Genomic DNA, 23,005 nt, shown 5'->3' on the forward strand with positions numbered 1-23,005 from the left:
TAGCATTTTACCACTGATCCAATTATGCAGGAGAGCAATCCTTAAGAAGGTATACAGGTGAAGGACTTTTTAAAAAGAGTGGAGGAGCATTTCTAGCCCAGTCTTAGATTTGTTTGTGTCGCTTCATTCTCAGTTAACTGTGGACACTGTCATGCTTGAAAAGCCCAGGAGGGTGGCCGTTTCTGAGACACTAGATCCGGCACGCAAGGCACCGATGATCATTCCACGGTCCAAGTTGCTTAGGTCACTTGTTTTGCCCATTCTAACATTCAATTTAACAGTAACTGAATGCCTCAATGCCTGTCTGCCTGCTTTATATAGCAAGCCACAGCCATGTGACTCACTGTCTGTAGGAGCGATCCATATTCGTGAATGGGGTGGTGTACCTAATAAACTGGCTGGTGAGTGTAGGTCAGAGCTGAGTTTCCTACAACGCTGTCTTTCTTGGCATGAAAACATGATTTAAAATTATTTAAGTTCAGTATATCCACATAAACATAAGGTTTGTTTGTGAGAAAGATGGTGTTGTTTGAGAATTGCGATTAATATTACAAAGCAGAAATTTGAATTACAGAGCAATGCCTCAAAATCACATTTTTCAAAGGTGTCCTTGAAGTTTACTGTTAAAATGCTTGAAAACAGTTCGCTAGTAAGAATACTGACTTGCCACCATTCATCTTAAACGTTGATACTGATCTGTCATCTTGAACCAATGAAATGTGTTTGCGTAAAACTTCAGAGTAAATATTTGGCTACTATAACACATTTCATTGTGTTGTCAGACCACTCCGCTGAAACACAATGTTAAGGACCTCCTTTGATTGTCTATACACACACACAATACAACAATGTCATGACAGTAGTACTAATACAATTTCCTTATACTAAAATGTATACACTAACAGAGTATTTGCACAATTCACAATATAAAGGACCGGAAAATAGTAATGCTTCTGTTTTATTCAATTGCATCTACTAAGTACAGATGTTGTCCCTAACATGATGTTTTGTACTACTAGGTATTACTACACTGTCGGAACTAGAAACATAAGCACTTCGCTGCACCTGCGATAACATCAGCAAAATATGTGTATGCAACCAATAAAATTCGATTTGACATCAAGAAAAAAAGGTTTGACACACCGTATCAGGCAGCGGTGCATATCAGCTGCTGCTAGAAGCGTGAAACAGTGACGGCTGTTTCCAAACATTCCTTGCATCTTTTTTTCTGCACTATATTATATTGCCGGGTCTAGTTACAGAGTCCATAGAGACAAAAAATACATCACCCTTCAGAGAAACCGGTTCCATCAATTACATATCTGTGGGCATAGCTTTGAATGGAATGAAGAGGCATCCATTCACACATTCTGGAAAGAGGTTCGTAAAAATCTGAGCTCCCCAAAGCATTTAAACTCACATTTCCTTGAATAACTTGAGGATAACCAGCCACCCATTTTTCTACACTTTAATCCTATTTGAGTTGCAATGTCTGAACATATTAAATGCATTGTTTAATTCATTTTCATGAACTATGTGAAAAATAGTGTGACAAGTGATTGATTGGCAAACAGTGTCATGTGTTAAGGATGAACCATGCCCTCCTGTGGCCATAGCAAAGCTGTACATATTTGCAATGGTGAAAAGCATGACTTTAGATCGCTTTCAAATTATTTTTATTTTCAATTCTAATTTTAGCTTGCACAATCTTAACATTGTATCAACTTGTGTCCGTTTCTGAAGCAAAGCGCTCCTGGTTCTAATTGCTTTTGGCTTATTGTAAATGAGTAATTTATGACTATACAAGATATGTATTCGTTGAACATTAGCACAAAGCAGAGGTAAGGTCGGCGTTTCAGCAGGTAAAATGAGCATAGTCTGTGAGAATGGAAAGAAATATTCCACCCACTCTCATAGCGTAGGCTTGGGCAATATACCGTATACCGGGACATTTTGAAATACAGATGGTATGATTTTCAATACCGTTTGCTATGCCACGGCATAAAAGTTAACCATCTATGATGTGCCAAATAAATTATAATCTCAGGACTCCAGCTATGCAGCTAGATCAAGCTTCTAGGTTACAGCAAAGACAATCAATCCCTAATGGATCAATATCCCTGCTATCTAATATTTATTTTGTACTACAGCAAACTGTGAGTAGCCTTTTGAGATGGTTATCTGTCCTTGCAATTCGTTTATGTTCGCTTGCGCTTATTAGCATTTAACTAGCATCCACTATGGGAATTCACTAGTAATTTGTTATCATTTGTTGGGACCCCAACACACACACACATATATATATATACACACACATATATATACACTCTTTACATTTGAAAATAAATAGCGCCCCTTGTGCACACTGACGGTAATCCCGTATACCCCGGTATGGTACAGGAACGGTATGAAGGTATGAAAATCTGGATACCGCCCAACCCCAGTGGAAAGTTGAATGTGAAAACTTTATTAAATCCAGGAGGAAGGCAGCCAAGTTGTGTTGTTTTCCAGGCTGAGGAGTGAGGCTGTGGTCATGGTTTACTAGGCGACCGAGGAGTGAACGCTCCAGAGGTCTCCAGCATGGTCTTTCGACGCGCCGTCTCCTTGGCGACATTGTGATTGAGCCGTCGCAGCCGTTCCTAGAGAGGGAGAAAGAGTGAGTGAAATTCAAGTGAGCATTGAATGTTGAAAGTCAGAAGTTTGAAATAATATACCACCTGAGCAGTGGCGACCCGTCATTCATGGCCTGAGCCCCACATTTTTAGATAAAATAAAATATAAAATAAAACATGTTTTGGACTTGCCTGTTTTGCATGTTATTTTGGCATTAATACGTGTCACATATCAATTTGCAAAGAATGTAATTTAATGTAATTCAAGAAAAAAAAAAGAGACCGTGGTTGTAAGGCAGCTCCAAAATGCAGGTGTTTCAGCCTAGCTCAGTGCTTTCTGTGGTGGTGGGGCAAGCCAGCAGAAAATATGGAGCGTTGCGCTGTGATTGGCTCAGTGTTCTGTCACTCATGGGGACACTGCGTCACTGCCAAGTCTAAGGGTATACCTCGAAAATTCTAGCCCTTTGGGTGCTGCCATAGAGTTACATTAGAAGTGCCCATTCAAGAAGGCTCAAGGTCATTGGCCACAGATAAAATGACGTCAAGTCACATATCTACAGTAGCTTTGATTGGACTGTCAAAATCATACTTCCAAAATCTTAGCTAGCAGTCATCATGAATCAAGTCGACAATCTACTGGCAAATCCGTGTCATATGAAGATAAATAATGAAGAGAAATTATAGATAAAACATATCGCTGCGTATCGGCCATTGGACATAAACATTACACAAGTTGGAAATTGCAAATTAAAAAATGTGTGGTTTGGAAGGAATCAGTGACAGGTGACTGTGTGGTCCCAAATTTGGGATTAAGGGGCTCTTTTCCAAGTTTAAAATGATTAACATTCAACACTGTCCATACACTGTCAATGAAGCATGATTTGTTCCGCGCTCAAAACAACTGTTAACTCGGAACTGCGGAAATATTGACTTCAGTGAGTTCAAAACAACTGGGAAGTCGGGAATAAATTAGCTCTGACTGGAAAAATACGTTTTGAACTGTCATCCAACAAGGAATTGTAAATCAGGCCTCTTTCTAGAGCTACCGACCTGAAGATCAATGACAACATCATGATTCAACCTTGTTTTTTCCCCCTGAGTTCCCAGTTGTTTTGAAAGCACCATAAATCCATAGAATGCCTGACTTTGATGATAAAATTTGTGCATGAAGAACCACCCACCACCTTCCTGTTCAAGTGAGCACAGCACAACAAGGTGAGTCCAAAAATGTATTGTACGCTGCTGCATGAATGATGTAATATGCCAGGGAGATATGTATACTGTAGCTAAGAAAGTAATACTAAGTGTATGTTGTGTAGTAAGATGTTAGTAGCACATGTGCCTCACCCTAATAATTTGGTCTATTTACCCCTCTTAACTTTGCCTACTATTCTGAATTGGTGGTACGCATGTAGCCAGCCTATAACCTGTTTTAGAGAAATGTAATCATTGAATATTGTAAGAGCTTTCATTGTCTGCTTATATGCCCCCTTTATTTATCCTACGGTTCTGACTTGGTGTACAGTGAGAACACTGTAAGAACGGCCCATGTTCTGAATTCTGTCACTGTACATTTCAAAAGTGCTAAAACAATTGTTATATTGACTACATCCGTCCTAGCTAGCTCATTATTGTCTTAATCAAAATTACGGATTGCCTTTAATCTGCTTGTCGTCCCCTAATGCCATAGTTTGTACATCTCAATTGTCATTAGAAACCACATTTGTTTAAGCAAGTCAGCCATATCAGTTATGTAAATGAGGCTGAATTAACTGTTTTGCTGCCAGATAAGTCTCCGCTGAAAGCCAGGAGTAGCAGTGGTAATGTGTTGGAACTGCTGTTGGGACATCGTTATGTAGGTTTGTTGGCACCGTTTGTCACCGTTATAGATCAATTCATGTATTGTTTAGTGGCTTTGCTGGCATGCATCCCAAGATTTACATGATAAAATGGCCACTGCACCCGAGTAGCTAGCAGAGCTGCATAAATGCAAAATGCACAGACAAGGCAGAATTGCCATGCCCATTGGAATTGAACAAATACATATTTCATCCACATATTTAATGTATAGATGGACACATGGGATGAACACTAAAGCAATGAATTGGACACAGTGACACATAAAAAGAGTGTTAGGTAAAATGACAGGAGTAAAAGAAGGCCCACAAAACAGTACAGGCAAATAAGAAAGAAAGCATCCAAGCTCTTGCTTTGAGCCACTGACCTGAGCATTCTGTAGTATGTTGTTGACCAGCACCACCCTGCGTCTCGCATTCAGCAGCTTTTTCACATAGGGGTCCAGGTCTAGCACCACCTTCTGGTGCTCATTTATCCTGCACAGCTCTAAAAATGAAGGGATGAGCTGAGGATGACTGACAGGATGGTTTGGCTAACCATAAAGAAAATTGATAAAAGACAGCAGCCATTTTGGTAAGGTATTCAGGTCTCATTCATACCTTCAACTGTAGGATTGATTCTGTATATAATTAAAAAACTTTTTTTTATGCTCTCATGAAAATCACAGGTTCTGAATAAAGGATATACCTCTTTCAATTGAATTACCCCCAGGCAGCACATGAGCTTGTAGAAGCTTTACACAAGCGTCAAAATCTGTGGTTGTACTGGTCACATCACAGCAGCGTTTGCCTGTCTCACACACTGGTTTCCATGGGCTTGGCTAAGGGCTTTCTTTCACAGGGTCAAGTGCATTAACCTAGCACCACTCCACTTTCCTGTTCCCCCGGGAAGGCATAATAAGCATGTAAAAGTAAATCATTTTACCTGTGGCTAGATTGTCTATGTGTTCTCGTAGTTCCACCTGGCTTTCCCTATAACAAGAAAACACAATAGCATTATTCATAGAGAAAAATAGTAAAGTAACAATCATTGCTACTACAACAGACAAAGAGTGGTTACAGCAGACTCCATTGACATCTGTAGCATAGGCCTACTTGGGCTACAGCAAGTAACAAAGTAATGAGGAAAGGAGACATCCAGAATGTCCCTCCCTAAAAACACGCCTCTTCAATACAAGTGACTTTTCATAGCAGGTTAGGAGAGCATTTTCTCTAACCCTAACCCTTTTCCTAACCTAATTCTCCTAACCTGCTACGTAAGTTCTTAACTTGCTATGAAATAGTTGTAGCTGATCCACCAACACAGAGAATAGTGAGGCACTGGACACAGGAGGCAGACTCAATAATGCAGGACTGTTTTTGAGTATACTGATTGGAATATGTTCAATGATCACCCAAGACTCATCATCAATGTTAAGGAATATACATTCGCAGTCACAGGCTTCATTAGGAAATGTGTTGATTATGTTGTATGCACAATTACAATCCGGACATACCCCAACCAAAATCCCTGGATGAACGGAGATATCCGTACTAGAGGTCGACCGATTATGATTTTTCAACGCCGGTACCGATTATTGGAGGACAAAAACCCGATACCGATTAATCGTCCGATTATTATTTTTTTGTTTGTAATAATGACAACTACAACAATACTGAATGAACACTTATTTTAACTTAATATAATACATCAGTAAAATCAATTTAGTCTCAAATAAATAATGAAACATGTTCAATTTGGTTTAAATAATGCAAAAACAAAGTGTTGGAGAAGAAAGTAAAAGTGCAATATGTGCCATGTAAGAAAGCTAACGTTTAAGCTCCTTGCTCAGAACATGAGAACATATGAAAGCTGGTGGTTCCTTTTAACATGAGTCTTCAATATTCCCAGGTAAGAAGTTTTAGGTTGTAGTTATAGGAATTATAGGACTATTTCTCTCTATACCATTTGTATTTCATATACCTTTGATTATTGGATGTTCTTATAGGCACTTTAGTATTCCCAGTGTAACAGTATAGCTTCCGTCCCTCTCCTCACTCCTCCCTGGGCTCGAACCAGGAACACAACGACAACAGCCACCCTTGAAGCAGCGTTACCCATGCAGAGGGGAACAACTACTCCAAGTCTCAGAGCGAGTGACGTTTGAAACCCTATTAGTGCGCACCCCACTAACTAGCTAGCCATTTCACATCACATCGTTACACCAGCCTAATATCGGGAGTTGATAGGCTTGAAGTCATAAACAGCAGAGCTGCTGGCAAAACGCACAAAAGTGCTGTTTGAATGAATGCTTACGAGCCTGCTGCTGCCTACCACCGCTCAGTCAGACTGCTCTATCAAATCTTAGACTTAATTATAACATAATAACACACATAAATACGAGCCTTTGGTCATTAATATGGTCGAATCCGGAAACTATCATCTCGAAAACAAGACATTTATTCTTTCAGTGAAATACGGAACCATTCCGTATTTTATCTAACGGGTGGCATCCATAAGTCTAAATATTCCTGTTACATTGCACAACCTTCAATGTTATGTCATAATTACATAAAATTCTGGCAAATTAGTTAGCAATGAGCCAGGCGGCCCAAACTGTTGCATATACCCAGCCTGACTCTGCGTGCAATGAACGCAAGAGAAGTGACACAATTTCACCAGGTTAATAATGCCTGCTAACCTGGATATCTTGTAGCTAAATATGCAGGTTTAAAAATATACTTCTGCGTATTGATTTTAAGAAAGGCATTGATGTTTATGGTTAGGTACACGTTGGAGCAACGACAGCCCTTTTATGCGAATGCGCACTGCAATGCAGGACACGCTAGATAAACTATCAATATAAATACATATCATAAACCATGTGTAGTTATAACTAGTGATTATGATTGATTAAGTTTAATGGTAGCTAGCAACTTACTTGGCTTCTTACTGAATTTGCGTAACAGGCAGGCTCCTCGTGAGGCAGGAGGTTAGAGCATTGGACTAGTTAACCGTAAGGTTGCAAGATTGAATCCCTGAGCTGACAATGTAAAAATCTGTCGTTCTGCCCCTGAACAAGGCAGTTAACCCACCGTTCCTTGGCCGTCATTGAAAATAAGAATGTGTTCTTAACTGACTTGCCTAGTTAAATAAAGATTAAACAAAGGTGTAAAAAAATATCTATATATATTTTTTTAAATCGGCGTCCAAAATGACCAATTTCCGATTGTTAAGAAAACTTGAAATCGGCCCTAATTAAATTGGCCATTCCGATTAATCGGTTGACCTCTAATCCATACCATGCTGAGAGCCCGTACTGCAGCATTCAATGCCAGCAGAACGAACCCCAATGACTCGATGGCGTACAACACACACAGGGCAAGAAGGTACGAGCTCCACAAATCCATTAGGGATGCAAAAAGACAACTCAGACTCGCAACGCATATGGGAAGGATTATAGACCATTACGGACTAGAAAGGCAAATCCAACTGTGTAGTGCCCACCTAAGCCTCCCTCCCAGACTAGCTTAACACATTCTATACTCGCTTTGAGGCAGACAATAGCCATTCAGGAAGACTCTCACTGCTTCGGAGGACCTGGTGCTTTTACTCTCCGAGAAAACTCTGAAGAGTGAAAACTCACAAAGCCGCCGGTCCAGATGGCATCCCTGGCCGCTTCCTCAGAGTGTGTGCTGAAAAGCTGGCGGGAGTCTTCTCGGACATCTTCAACCTCTTCCTCTCCCAGGTTGTATTCCTCACCTGCTTCAAGGAAACCACCATCATCCCAGCGCCCAATAAAAACAAGGCAACATGACTATCGCCCTGTCGCACTCACCCCGGTCATCATGAAGTGCTTCAAGGTGCTGATCATGGCCAGCAGGCCACGCATGCTGGACCCACTCCAATTTACCTACCGCTCCAACAGATCCACGGAAGATGCAATTTCCATCGCTATTCACACAGCTGTAATACATCTGGACAAAAGGAACACCTATGTGAGAATGCCGTTCAGTGACTACAGTTCAGCATTCAACACTATTGTTCCCTCTAAGCTCGACACAAAGCTCAGAGCCCTGGATCTGGACACCACCCTCTGCAACTGGGCCCTGGACTTCCTGATGGTCAGACCACAGGCTGTGAGGATTGGTAACAACACCTCCTCCATACTGACTCTTAAAGTCAGCCTATAGGGAGGAGATAAGTGAACTGGCATTCTGGTGCCAGGACAACAACCTCTCCCTCAACGTCAGCTAAACAATGGATTTCATTGTTGACTTCAGGAAGCAGAGGAGGGAACATGCCCCAATCCACAAGAACAGGACTGCAGTACAGAGAGTCAGCAGTTTTAAGTTCTTCTGCATCCACATCACCGATGACTTGACATGGACCAACAACACCACCACTCTTGTCAAGAGGGCGCAACAGCATCTCTACTTCCTAAGGCGGCTAAAGAAATTCAGCATGCCATCCCGGGATTCTCTCCAAATACTACAAATGCACCCTCGAGAGCGTCCTGACCGGTTGTATCAATGCCTGGTACAGGAATTGCTCCGTCCACAACCGCAAAGCCCTCCAGCGGGGGGTGAAGATGGCCCAGTACATCACTGGGACCATGCTCCCACCCATCCAGGACATTTACTCAAAAACTGTGCCTGAGGAAGGCCTGCAGCATTGTTAAGGACCCCACACACCCCAGCCACGAGCTGTTCACTCCCATACCATCAGGTGGACGGTGTCGGAAGGTCTGATCGGTCTGATACCAAAAGGCTCAGAGACAGTTCCTATCTACAAGTCATTAGACTGCTGAACACTTGAACTGGACTGACCACCTGCTCTGATTCTCTGCACCTTAGCACACATGCACTCTATCACGCACACACAACACAAATGTTACAACCAGACTCTTATTATAATTGCTAAATACTGTACAATTTAGACACTTGTACCCAAATATTGGAATATAAATGGTGCCTTCCTTTATTATACATATGCTCAAATATTTTTATATTCTACTGAGCCATTTCCTTTATGTTTGCATTCTTATATTTAATAATTTCTTATTGTTGTTGCATTTCGAGAAGGAACCTGCAAGTAATTGGAATTGTAACCCCCTTTAAAGACTGGATGTAATTTATTATGTGTGGCAATAGTCATGTCTGCGTTCTGGAACTGCCTGCGTCCCCATTCAGAACTGTCCATGTAAGGTGTGGCATGAAGTAGATTGGGCGGGTACGCGGGAGTTGGACTGAGGTGATCTTGGGGAACAACGACGGATTTCGCTAGAGTGTTGAGACACCGAAGTTCCTTGTTCAATTAGCTTTTTGTTTCATAGTCAGGGGCGGTATGAGTGTAGCCAGTTCCTTTTCACTCACTATTCTTGTTTAATTTTGTGGTTCACCGGATTGCTCTTCATCCTCGAGGGACAGTCGAACGACATGCTGGCTAGCCAAGCTAGTCGGTACAGCTACCTACTCTACCAGCAGGATCCTATTGATCCTACCACTACATCATCACCGGCTTCCTGCAGTTCTTGTGCAAGTTCTCTCGGCACCGATGGAGCTCCCTAGTTGATTTTTCACCTGTTAAATCCTGTGGAGGGCCTGGTCCTCTCATTGACGGATGCCGGTTACCTCCCTCTGTCCGGTTCCCCTCTCTTCACTGGATGGATGGTAACTTGAATGTTTAACCCTTCTGTGTCCAAGGACAAGGGCCAAACTTATTAATATTATTTTCAGGGCGCCCCAAGGTTTTTATTGTTTGTAAAAAAAAAAAAAAAATAACGTTTTTTAACTTTAACATACCGGCTTTTAGGTATATATTCTGGTACTAGTTTCAAACTAGCTTCAGCATACTAGGGTTCTAGGTTTGGAAAGTAACTTTAGCTACAGTATATTTTCCCCCGGGTTTCAGCTGTTTACAGGGTTTGATCCATATTTGTTATAGCCCATGTGGCTCACTAGAGCATGGCACTTGCAATGCCAGGGTTGTGAGTTCAACTCCCACGGGGGACCAGTATAAAAATGTATGCACTCCCTACTGTACGTCGCTCTGAATAAGAGTGTCTGCTAAATGACTAAGATGTAAATATATATATATTTGTAAAATTGCAATACTGTTGATTTTTTATGAATCTTATTCAATTAATTTTCTCATTTTGAGGTTTTAATATTATACCAGTGTACAATTTCTCTCAGGGTTTTATTAGGTCCAGTATTATTCTGTGGTCCTCCTTGGCTCATTGTTCTTTGTGATAATTGCTATGTCTTTATTTTTTTTACATTCTAATTTATTTTTGACCATTATCTTTAGTTTGAATCAATTCTACTATCGTGGGGGAGAAGGTTGTGTTTGTCACTGCGTGGGTGTATCATAGTTTCCTAATAAGCTAATTATAACCTTTCACGTCTTATTGCTTATCAGGTGGAGGCACAGCATTATTCTATACATGGTACATATACAGTCTCATGGTATATCTTACCCCTGTATCATTCATGGGCATACTGACTCATGGTAATACACAGTGTCCTGTAGACCTACAGGGATTTTCTTTATTTTTACTATTTTCTACATTGTAGAATAATAACAAAGACATCAACACTATGAAATAACTCCTATGGAATCATGTATGTTCCATTTCATAGTTTGGATCTCTTCACTATTACAATGTAGAAAATAGTATAAAAAAAAATAAAAAAAACTCTGGAATGAGCAGGGGTTTCCAAACTTATGTATATATATATATATGTATATATATATGCCCACCCTGATATAACGCAGGTATTCTCTCTCTATCAGTACGTGCTTAGTTAAAGTCATAACAAAGCTGCCTGAAGAAAGAGGGGTCACATAAGCATTTTGTTGGCTGGTGTATACCATGTGTATCCCGTACAACTAATAAAACTTTAAACTATATCGAAGCGGCATGTTTTTAGGGAATATCTGTCACTGATAACTAACGCCTCAATTCACGTGCAAGTCGAAACTAGGAAACTCTGACTTGCTAACTGGTTGTAGTTATAGAGCTTGCTAGCTTGTAGTCCTAAAACCCAGAATGAGTTACCTCTGGTTCGTTCAACCATCCCTATGGAAAAAATCATGGGGAAATAATAGGGTTTTGGAATAAATGCATTTTGTTCTATGAGTTAACAGTCAGTTAGCATGACCTTTATGAATGATGAAGCCTTTATGTGCTTAATGTGCTTTTTTTTATTACAAATTCTCAAAAAGGTGGCTTTAGCTGTTGAAGATGACCATAGAACAAAAACGTATAAGATCTCCTAAGCCGTTTTAGCACAGACCTTATTTTTTTGCGTTTATCCAAAACCGCCATTCATTTTCCCCATAGGCATTGTCCAACACACCATGGCGGAGTTAATGCCTACAAAAAGACGGCATTATTATGTCTCTACGCGTGCTGCGTTCAACGGTTAGCTAGTAGGACATTTCCGAGTTCCTACTAGGGACGAGGAAGGGCTGGATCGCTGGACTGTCATGACGATGGGGTTATCTTATTTATGCGTTCAAAACAACTGGGAACACGGGCCTCTTTCTAGAACACGGACTTTTAAACCTAAAGATCATCAACGTCAAGATTTGACCATGTTTTGTTGGTGTTCCCAGTTGTCTTGAAAGCATCATATTTGATAGCAAGCTAGCTAGCTGTGAATGGAAAAGCACATATCTTGCTACTAGCTACCCACCTCACTGAGTGTACATGAAGATCAAGCTGCTGGACAGCTGGTTTTAAGAGGTCAAGCAGTCCTTCTGCAATTGCATCCTTCCCGGACGGTGTCTCCACCACAGCTAGAGCGGCAGCCATTTCTCCTCCAAAAACAGTGACAACAACAAACGTATACCCCTCCAGGAAGTAACTATGTGACGTAGCTATAAAACATCTCCATTTTCCGCCAGCACCATTTTGTAAGGAAGGGAGATAGGGAGAACAGGCTGTTCTTAGTTAAAAAATAATAATAATCAAATAACGTTACTGTTTTAATCATTGTAGCTAGCTAGGATAGTTCGTATTTTAATATTATCCGAAAGAGCAAAGCGAAAGAAAACATCAAGTAGATCGCTAGTGGATCCAGATCTTTCGGCTGCAACTAGCTTAGCTACTAGCTAACTCGTAACTGGTTCATCGCTCAAGTTAACGAAGATAACTAGCACAGCTAGTAGTTCGCTTGCTAGCCAAGTGAAACGAGTATTGACATAACAAGCACCGATCAAAGTAAGTTTCTCCCAATCGTCTACTGAACTTGTTTCAGACAATGTTTACTATTTTAAATAGTTTATAGCTAGTTAGCTAGCTAACGTTATTTACGTTGACTAATATTCAGACTCGTAGGGGACGCCAGCCCAACGTTAGTTCACACTGCAGGTTCCTTTTGTTGTTGTTGCTTACAGGCTGTTTATAGCTAGTTAATTAACTACCGCGAATAGGTAACGTTACTATAGTCTTTGTAGATGTCCCGTCTCTCGTTTGTCTTTCAAACGCAGTGAAGTCAACGCATGTGGTACATGTTCTTATTAACTGGACGTGTAACGTTATGTTGTGCCTGCAATGTCCACGATATGTTTATTTCGAGCCCGTGGCGTTTTCTTAATTCAAATTATGCATCCAATTATTGGTTGATGCTAACTAACTAGTTGGATACCACAACTAGCCAACGCTAGCGATCTACAAACTACGGTAACCATTTTGCCAGCTAAATATAATGAATTATTATACAACAAGTTAGTTATGCACAGATGAAATGGCCAACACGGGTGTATTTCCATCTCCTTGCTTGTGAAGTTTTTCTAACCAGTCCCCTCTCCCCCCTCCCTATTACACCCTCCCCCTCCCTTTACAATCCCCCCGCCCCCCTCCTCTCTTGTCTGTTGCTTGTTCCAAGGAGTTCCAGTGAAGTCAAAATGAGTGCTCCCTCCTCCCAAAAAGTCGTGCTGAAAAGCACCACCAAGCAGTCCCTGAATGAGCGGTGAGACGCGCTACGCACCCTGACAGCACTAAGCGAGGCGAAGGGCGAAACAGTGGTACAGACGGCCCTTAGTGTGCTCTACTACGGAAGGCCACTGTTGGGGACCTGACCAGACATGGACGCTAGACTGCCCAGGGCCGATGTGTGCTCCGCTCACTCAAAAGGCATGCCGTAGTCAGCATTTGCTGACAAAAAGTTTAACAAACAGAGTTTGGAGTGCAAACATGGTGCTCCGGTCCAACCTTTTGTGTGAGCAGCGCACACTTAGACCCAAGGAGAGAGGGTAACGGTGATGCTTGGTAAGGCGACTGCCCTAGAATGGGCACAGGCTGCACTCCTGATATGCCCGGGCACTCCTCTCTGTGTGTCACACAACCCAAAATATACTGTACGTATGGGAGAGGAGAGACCAAACCAATGAAAAGGGGAGGGTGTGCCAAAGCACCCTCCCGCTCCTCTCCAACCCTCTCTACACACACAACTCTCTCTCAACTAAATGACTAAATGTTTGTTTAGCCATTTGTCTCCTCTTCCTCTCTTCTTTGCTACCACTTTAATTTTCAGTTCTCTGAAGTCTTTCTATAAGACTAGGTGCCCAGTCCTAGCCCGGACGTGACCAACCCCCCGCCCCCCTTCTATTCTCTCTCCCCCTTCTATTCTCATGTGTGGTGTGAGCACAAGGCACGGTCCGGGCTGTAAGTGGCTGGGTTGCCAGATACCCCTCCAGTCCTGGGCCTCCAACCTCCACCAGGCCTTTTTCGCAGGCGGATGACATCAAAACAAGGTGGTGGGAGGCCTGTAAGTGGCAATCACTCTCCTCTCTTGACATCCTCTTTCTGTTCTCTCCTGCCTTTCTCATTCTTGTCTTTCAATCTGTCCCATCTGTTCCAGTGTTTCTTCTACTGCCTTTTCATCCATCTTTCTACTTTGTTTTACTTTAACCTAAAATGTGCTGAATTGCTTCCAGAAGACATTTTGGGTTGTCAAATACTTAACACTGAGAGAGAGAAACAAAGAGAGTGAGGTGCCAACAAGTGGGGCATTCATAACACACCACAGCTCCTGTGGCCGTGTCCATGGTATGAGAAATGACTTGATTTGGAACCCTCCCTCCCCCTCCATATCCTCTTTCCCTCCTCTTCCCCCTTCTGCCCCGCTCCCCCTCCCCTCCAAAGCTTCACTACCATGCTGAAGAACAAGGCGCCGACAGCGGTGAGTGTGCGAGCCACCATGCAGCAGCAACACATGGCCAGCGCCCGGAACCGTCGCCTCGCACAGCAGATGGAGAACAGACCCTCTGTGCAGGCCGCCCTGCACCACAAGCAGGTGAGATAAGGTGCTCCATCTCATTTAGTCTTTCTGCAATTCCTCACGTTAAGATGAATTGAGATAGAAACAAATGGGGAGACATCTGAAGCACTAAACCGGTGAGAAGGAGAGCGGAATGGGACACCGGAAACAGGCCATGTTCTATATAAGTGTATGGTGGGGATCGGGGAAAAAGGCTTTACACTTGAAATCAGAATATATTAGGAACTTGAAATGCTTGACGCAGACCTAGTAAGAGAGGGGACCGTATAGCAAAGGTTAATATACAGATCACATAAATGCTGAGTGCTTCACCACCTCCCTATCCCTGCCACTTGGTATCAATCTTCCACCTAACCCTCCCAGAGCCTGAAGCAACGCCTGGGGAAGAGCAACATCCAGGCCAGGCTGGGCCGGCCCATCGGGGCCTTGATGCGGGGGGGTGCTGGAGGCCGGGGGTTTTCCATTGGAGGGATGCGGGGGATGACCAGAGGAGGTCTGCGAGGCCGCGGCAGAGGAGGAGCCCTGAGGGGAGCTATGGCTCTGAGAGGTGAGCATTTGGTATCACACAGAAAAGCCTACTTGGATTGATATTTTGGTACTATGTTAGACCTGAAAATGTTGGCCTAATAAATTGTTGAAAGACTACGACAAGAACGTTTTCTCTGAAATGTTCTACCCTGGGGCTGGAATATACTTTCCACAGCTTTTATGTTGGCCTTGTACTTTTTTGCATAGGGGAAAGGCACATTTAGATATTTTAAGGGGTGACTTCATCTGTAAACTAGCTTGAACAAATGCCCTCTGCTGAGTTGAATGGAATACCCCAGCTGTCTGTCCAGGTGGAGCTGTCAATCAAAGTATGGCTTCACCCCCTGGTTTACTATCCGTCCCTTCAACCTGGGGGAATGTGGCGTTCAATCATGTAACTCCCATAAACCCCCTGCTGTCCTGATTGGCCCGGCATCTTGGCAACTGTTGTGCAACTGAACATGTGGTGACGGATCTAACAGCTGCACTGTCCCTACTTATCCACAGTCACCCCACACCCATTTCTACACACTCCTGGTGGAGGGGATTGATTTTAGAAACCATTTAGAATAAAACATTTTAAAAATGAAGGTAATACTTCAAGTGAAATTAATTGAAAATAATTCTGATGTCTAAACGTTGGCTTTAATTTATCTGTGTTTATGTAATTGTGCCGATACAAAATGTGCACGCACTGCCGTCGCATATCTGTTGCATACTGGCATTCTGTAAAAATAAAATAAAAATGAACCAATCTTGGTCATAGCATTTGAAGTTATATTAGTGCATTTACAGTCTCGCTAATTGTTATTCTGTCAGAATACATGCCTAGCTAGAACGGAAGTAGGTGATTCGAGAGAATACATGGGCAAACATCTTGACCCTGTCTGTCAAGGCTAACTTAATACAAGATGGAGTACAGTTTTTTTTTTTTTTTTTTTTTTTTTTTTCCTCATAGAATTGGAATACTTTAGCTGTTTTACTTAGGTGTGGCGGAAATGGGGGTGAATGATAAGCTTGCAGAAGGTTCTTGTATTCACTTGACAACTTTGTTCTTAAACTGAAATGTGATAGTTCAATTCCTAAATGCTAACTTATCAACCTTCAGCTAAGTCGCTAGCTAACTGTTCCTTTATTACATCCTGTGTCGGGATAGGGAATCGCCTTGCCCCGGGCATGGGCCAGATGCGTGGCAGGGGGGGTCCAGGCCGGGTGGCCCACCGTAGGGGGATGCGTCAGAGAGGAGGGTTTGCTGGTCGTGGAGGTGCCTTCGGAAGAGGAGCTGGAAGAGGAGTGGGAGCCAGGGGTATGGAGCTGGGATGAATTAAATCTGTATATTGACATGTCACAATCTGCCTCAAGTTTCTTGTTTACATGAACATTTGTGCAGCAGCCATTTTGTTAACGCATTGTGATTCTATCGTAGTTTGGTTGGTGTTGTTGACCACCATCTCTCTGCCTCCAGGACGAGGCGGTCTGCGTGGGCGTGGTAGCTTTGCCGGCAGGGGTGGTGGCCGCGGTCGTGGGGGGCAAGAGGAGGCCGGGGCAGGGGAGGTGGCCCAGGGATGACCCGCGAGCAGCTGGACAACCAGCTTGACGCCTACATGTCCAAGACCAAGGGCAACCTGGACGCTGAGCTGGATGCGTACATGGCCCAGGCTGACCCAGAGGGCATGGAGTGAACCTGGACCTCCACCACGAGAGCAAGGACTCCTTCAACAGACCCCTTAGTGAGACAGTACTGATAACATGGTGACATGGAGAGAAGCTTGTTTAGTGCTATTACTCCACACAAACGTAATGATAAACGCACATACGTAAACTCTTGAGTGCACTGTCTCGCACTACATGGCTAAAATTTGAGATGTGATCACAACCTCGGGCTTAAATATGAAACCTGCTTACTCACTGACACACATGCATACAAACTCACTCTAAAATGTTGGGCCTATGAAGAGAACTGTTTGAAATGGACTGTTTCCCTGAATCTGGATTTGACCATTCTATCAGTATCAGTGCAACGTAGACACACCTGCGGTTTTAAACCCTTTTTCTGTATGTGCAAGTGTGCATGAAGAACGCAAATATCTTCAACTTGAATGGATGACACTGACCAAACTAGAGACTTGAAGAACCAATATTATCAATGTTCCTGAAAGGCCTGCATTTTGGACCAGAATCTCTCCTGTCATAATCTGTTTTGATGCTGAATTGGACTATTACTGAACTTTGCATCTATGTCCAAATTCCTTTTTTCGGGAAGGAACCATGCCCCCCCTCCCAGCGCCATAATCATGTCCAGCTAGCATCCACTTATCATATTTCGTAAACCTATTTTTTTACTACCATGTTTTTGTTAAGATTTGTATTTAGCAATGGATGCTCCTTTTATTGTTTTAGCAGTAATGTACATCGACTTGACTCTAGAGTAAAAAAAAATCTAAAGAAAATGACCAGGGGAATTCTAGAGAAATCATTCTGTTTTTCTCCCATTTAATGCCTCCAACTTAACTTAAGCTTTGCTTCTGGTGAATTGAAGTATGTTGATGTCTTCAGTTGATATTCCCCTAACAGCATTGTATGGATGCTAGACATACCAAATAAGCAACTACACAAGGAGGTGCAAAATATTTCCATCAAGTTGCAAATGTGTGAGTGGTCTTCCCTCCTGGTGTCAATTGTATACATTTGAAATGGTCTTTAAGCTGTGGTTGTTGTACACAACACTCCAATGAAGTGAGTGAAAAATATTTTCAGATTGATTGTGTCCATCTGGATGACACTATCTAAACTCCAATTTCTATGTAATTCCTTCTACCTGGTTAGTGTCATAGAAAAGAGAATAAACTTTATATTGTCATCTTCTCTTAACATAGTTGTTGTTTGAATATTGGTTCCATCATCTATTCTCTCAAGACTAATACACTTGGCTTTTTGGCTAAATCACCATTTACACTCACCACCATTTACACTCATTTTCACGAAAATTGATCTCTCCTACAGCGAGCGTGGTATCATCATTGGTGCCAGCCGCACTAGATCCAGTTTCTCAAACCGACGCCCTCCTGGGCTTTTTACGCATGACAGTATAGGGTTTACCAAGAATGGTGCGACAAACAAACAGCCGGTCAGCGGCAGTCCTGTAGCCGAAAACACCTTATTGATGAAAGAGGTCGAAGGAGAATGCAAGAATCATGCAAGCTGACAGGCGGGCCACAAACTCGCACACAATGATTTGTAGAGACCTGATCATATATCAATGTCTCCGATATGTTAGGACTTTACCATAAGTTTCTCCGTAGTAATCGTAATCACTCTATGGTACAACTTTGCATTGTAGTTGTGATTAGCATTGTTTTTGTTCTTGAACACTCCCTATTCACTTGTGTAATTAATATGGCTCGACTCATGGCTTCATCACAAAGCAATTACTAAATACTGAACATAAATATAAATGCAACATGCAACAATTTCAAAGATTTTACTGGGTTACAGTTCATATAAGGAAATCAGTCAATTGGATTAAATTAATTTAGGCCTAATCACATGACTGAGAATACAGATATGCATCTGTTAGTCACAGATACTTAAATGAAGCGGTGTGAAAACCAGTCAGTATCTGGTATGACCATTTGCCTCATGCAGCGTGACACATCTCCTTCACATAGATTTGGTTGTGGGACAATGGCTGTGTGAAGGTGCTGGATATTGGCAGGTACATTGTCAATCCAGAGCATCCCGAACATGTTCAATGGGTGACATGTCTGGTGTGTATGTATTTTCAGATTCCAGGAATTGTGTACAGATCCTTACATGGGGCTGTGGATTATCATGCTGAAACATGGGGTGATGGCGGCAGATGAATGGCACGACAATGGGCCTCAGGATCTCGTCACGGTATCTGTGTGCATTCAAATTGCTATAGATAAAATGCATTTGTATTTGTTGTCTGTAGCTTATGACTGCCCCGGCCATAACCACACCGCCTCCATGGTGTGCTCTGTTCACAATGTTGTCATCAGCAAACCGCTCGCCCATACAAAGCCATACACGTGGTCTGTGGTTGAGAGGTCGGTTGGACGTACTGCCAAATTCTCTAAAACGATGTTGGAGGCGACTTATGGTAAAGAAAGAACGTGACATTCTCTGGCGACAGCTCTGGTCGACATTCCTGCAGTCAGCAAGCCAATTGCACTGTCCCTCAACACAGATATCTTTGACATTGTGTTGTGTGACAAAACTGCACATTTTAGAGTGGCCTTTTATTGTTCCCATCATAAACTGCACCTGTGTAATGATCAGTCTGTTTAATCAGCTTCTTGATATGCCACACCTGTCAGGTGGATGAATTATCTTGGCAAAGGAGAAATACTAATAGGGATGTAAACACATTTTATGCACAACATTTGAAATAAACTTTTTGCGCTTATGGAACATTTCTGTGATCTTTTATTTCAGTTCATGAAACATGGGACCAACATTTTACATCTATTTTTGAGAGAAGTAAACTTTTTGTGCGCATGGAACATTTTTGGGATCTTTGTTTTGCTCATGGAACATGGGACCAATACTTTTCATGTATTATTTTTTTGTTTGTTGTAACAAGTAATAATTACAGGGTTACTACCCAAGCTACACTATAAATGATCTTTGTTAAGAGCCTAATGGCCTACTTATTGGTAGATCTGATGATTTTGAATATTCATATAACAAGAATATCCATGTATTTCAATATTTGCATAAGATATACACTCCCCTATGTATTTATTTGGACAGTAAAGCTAAAACCTTTAATTTGGCTCTATATGAGGTGACAGTATAGAATGTCAAATGTTATTATTTTTTTAATACAAGTATTTGGACAAATTCACTTATAGGCTATTCATTACAAGTTTAGTATTTGGTCCCATAGTCCTAGCACGCAACGACTACATCAAGCTTGTGACTCTACAAATTTGTTGGATGCATTTACAGATTGTTTTGGTTTTGTTTCACATTATGTTGTGCCCAATAGAAATGAATGGTAAATAATATATTGTGCCATTTTGGGTCACTTTAATTGTAAATACGAATAGAATATGTTGCTGAACACTTCTATATTAATGTGGATCCTACCATGATCACAGATAATCACAAATTAATTGTGAATATGAAAGAGTGAGAAATTTAAAGAGGCGTACATATCATACCCCCCCAAATGCTAACCTCCCCTGTTAATGTTAATGTTGAGAGGTTAGCATGTTTTGAGGGCATGATCTTTGTGCATCTGTAACTTTCTCACTCATCATTATTCAAAATTAATTCATGATTATCCATAATCATTGTAGCATCCGCATTAATGTAGAAGTGTTCAGAAACATTTTATATTCTTAATAAAATAGCTCCAAAATGACACATCATTGACTATTAATTTCAATTGGGCACGCCTTAATCCGAAACATAACCAAAACTAACGGCATCCAACCAGTTTGTAGTCACAAGCTTGAGGTAGTCATTCTGTGCTAGGAATATAGGACAAAATACTAAACTTTTGACATAAATGTAATACAATATAAGTTGAATTTGTCCAAACACTTTTGATACCTTCAAATGGGGGGTCAAGATACATAAAGTGCTTCCATTTCTAAACAGTAAAACAGATATGTATGAAAATACCCTCAAAAAAGGTGGCAGACAGCCTCATATAAAACATTCGATCTCAAATCCAGCTTTTCTGTCCAAATACGCAGGGGAGTCTGAGCTTGATATAGGGGGGCATTGAGGTAGGAAGAGTGTCTCCTGCTTGCCCTCCAACGACACACTTCTAGCAGCATCTGGTCTCCCATCCAAGGGTCGATGGTCATCAAAACGAGAAGAATTTTATACATTTGCAATTAAGTTGGGTTATTGGGTAGTTGTACTTAGTAGGCAAAGTGCTTCATATTTGACTAACCTAGTTGACAAATATCACTTCATTGAGAAAGAATGCAAATGCTAAATTATTATTGGCATTTAGATTTTAAGATGTCAAATCCATCTGTCATACTTTTTGTTGAAGTGGTTTTTGTATTTACAGTACCAGTCAAAAGTTTGGACACACCTACTCATTCTAAAGTTTTCTTTGTTTGTACTATTTTCTACATTGTAGAATAATAGTGAAGACATCAAAACAATAAAATAACACATATGGAATCATGTAGTAACCCAAAAAGTGTGTTAAACAAATCAAAATATTTGTTATATTTGAGATTATTCAAAGTAGCCAACAACTCTTCAAGTGCTGTCGCAAAAACCATCAAGTGCATTATGAAATTGGCTCTCATAAGGACCGCCACAGGAAAAGAAGAACCAGAGTTACCTCTGCTGCAGAGGATATGTTCATTAGAGTTACCATAAATAACAGACACATCTCAACATGAACTGTTCAGAGAAGACTGCATGAATCAGGCCTTCATGGTCAAATTTCTGCAAAGAAACAACTACTAAAGAACACGGATGAGATGGAGAGACTTACTTGGGCCAAGAAACACAAGAAAAGGAAATTAGACCGGTGGAAATCTGTCATTTGTTCTGATGTGTCTTTGTGAGTTGCAGAGTAGTTGAATGGATGAACTCTGCATGTGCGGATCCCACCGTGAAGCATGGAGGAGGAGGTGTGATGGCGCGGGGGTGCTTTGCTGGTGACAATGTCTGTGATTTATTTATGCTTCAAGGCACACTTAATCAGCATGGCTACCAGAGCATTCTGCAGCGATACACCATCCCATCGCCATCCCATGTGGTTTGCGCTTAGTGGGACTATAATTTGTTTTTCAACAGGACAATGACCCAACACACCTCCAGGCTGTGTAAGGGCTATTTGACCAATAAGGGGTGTGATGGAGTGCTGCATGAGATGACCTGGCATCCACAATCACCCGACCTCAACCTAATTGAGATGGTTTGGGATGTGTGCTCAGCATATGTTGGAAAAGCATTCCAGGTGAAGCTGGTTGAGAGAATGTCAAGAGTGTGCAAAGCTGTCATCAAGGCAAAGGGTGGCTACTTTGAAGAATCTGTGAAAAAAGAAGAAACCCGCACACTGCTCTTGATTGTATCACTGCTCTTTAATAAGCTTTACATGTCGGCCTCAGGGACTTCTTCAGAGATTTTCGAAGCTCTGAGGAAGGCCATGTGGCCTATATGTAAAGCTTATTAAAGAGCAGATACCATCAAGAGCAGTGTGTGGGTCTCTTATTTTTTCTAATTTTATTCAACTGTTACCATTCACCTGAATAAAAGATAGCTCAGATGTGAATTCTACTTTGAAGAATCTAAAAAAACATGTTGATTTGTTTAACATTTTTATGGTTACTACGTGATTCCATGTGTTATTTCATAGTGTTGATGTCTTCACTATTATTCTACAATAGTATAGTACAAATAAAGAAAAACCATTGAATGAGTAGCCGATTCCAAACTTCTGACTGGTACTGTATGTATTTAAACATTAATCGAAAGAAAGTTCAAATGTAACAAGTAACTATATTTGTTAGATTTCAGGAAAATATTTAGCAGAGGATGGTTTCGATCCATCGACCTCTGGGTTATGGGCCCAGCACGCTTCCGCTGCGCCACTCTGCTACTGTTGATACAGCAAAATCCTAGCTATTTATTCAGTTTTTCTGATGGCGGTCTGCACGCCGGCGTTGTGTTTTTGCAGTTGGCAACAGGTAGTTAGTTCCATTTTGGGCCCTGACTTCCGTCCATAGCTGTACT

The 23,005-nt window shown here is 41.7% G+C and overlaps 1 protein-coding gene and 1 pseudogene across 1 annotated transcript; one reads left to right on the top strand and one right to left on the bottom strand.

Moving 5' to 3' along the window:
- Positions 1-940: 940 nt before the first annotated feature.
- Positions 941-12,305, bottom strand: LOC115131547 (SNARE-associated protein Snapin-like). Its single transcript, XM_029663345.2, has 4 exons — positions 12,152-12,305; positions 5,394-5,440; positions 4,837-4,955; positions 941-2,639 (listed from the first exon to the last, which is right to left on the bottom strand). The coding sequence occupies exons 1-4, from the start codon at positions 12,268-12,270 to the stop codon at positions 2,532-2,534; spliced, it is 393 nt and encodes a 130-aa protein (XP_029519205.1). The 5' UTR covers positions 12,271-12,305; the 3' UTR covers positions 941-2,531.
- Positions 12,306-12,363: 58 nt separating this feature from the next.
- LOC115131546 (chromatin target of PRMT1 protein-like) lies at positions 12,364-18,139 on the top strand (annotated as a pseudogene).
- The last annotated feature ends 4,866 nt before the right edge of the window (positions 18,140-23,005 follow it).

This window comes from Oncorhynchus nerka, linkage group LG7 (assembly GCF_034236695.1).
Source record: "Oncorhynchus nerka isolate Pitt River linkage group LG7, Oner_Uvic_2.0, whole genome shotgun sequence".
Classification (NCBI taxonomy): Eukaryota; Metazoa; Chordata; class Actinopteri; order Salmoniformes; family Salmonidae; genus Oncorhynchus; species Oncorhynchus nerka.

Coding starts and splice junctions, on each gene's coding strand:
- LOC115131547 (XM_029663345.2), bottom strand. CDS start 12,270: ATGGCTGCCGCTCTAGCTGTGGTGGAGACACCGTCCGGGAAGGATGCA. Junction 5,441..12,151: donor CTTCATGTACACTCAGTGAG/GTGGGTAGCTAG, acceptor TTCTTGTTATAG/GGAAAGCCAGGTGGAACTAC. Junction 4,956..5,393: donor CATAGACAATCTAGCCACAG/GTAAAATGATTT, acceptor CTTCATTTTTAG/AGCTGTGCAGGATAAATGAG.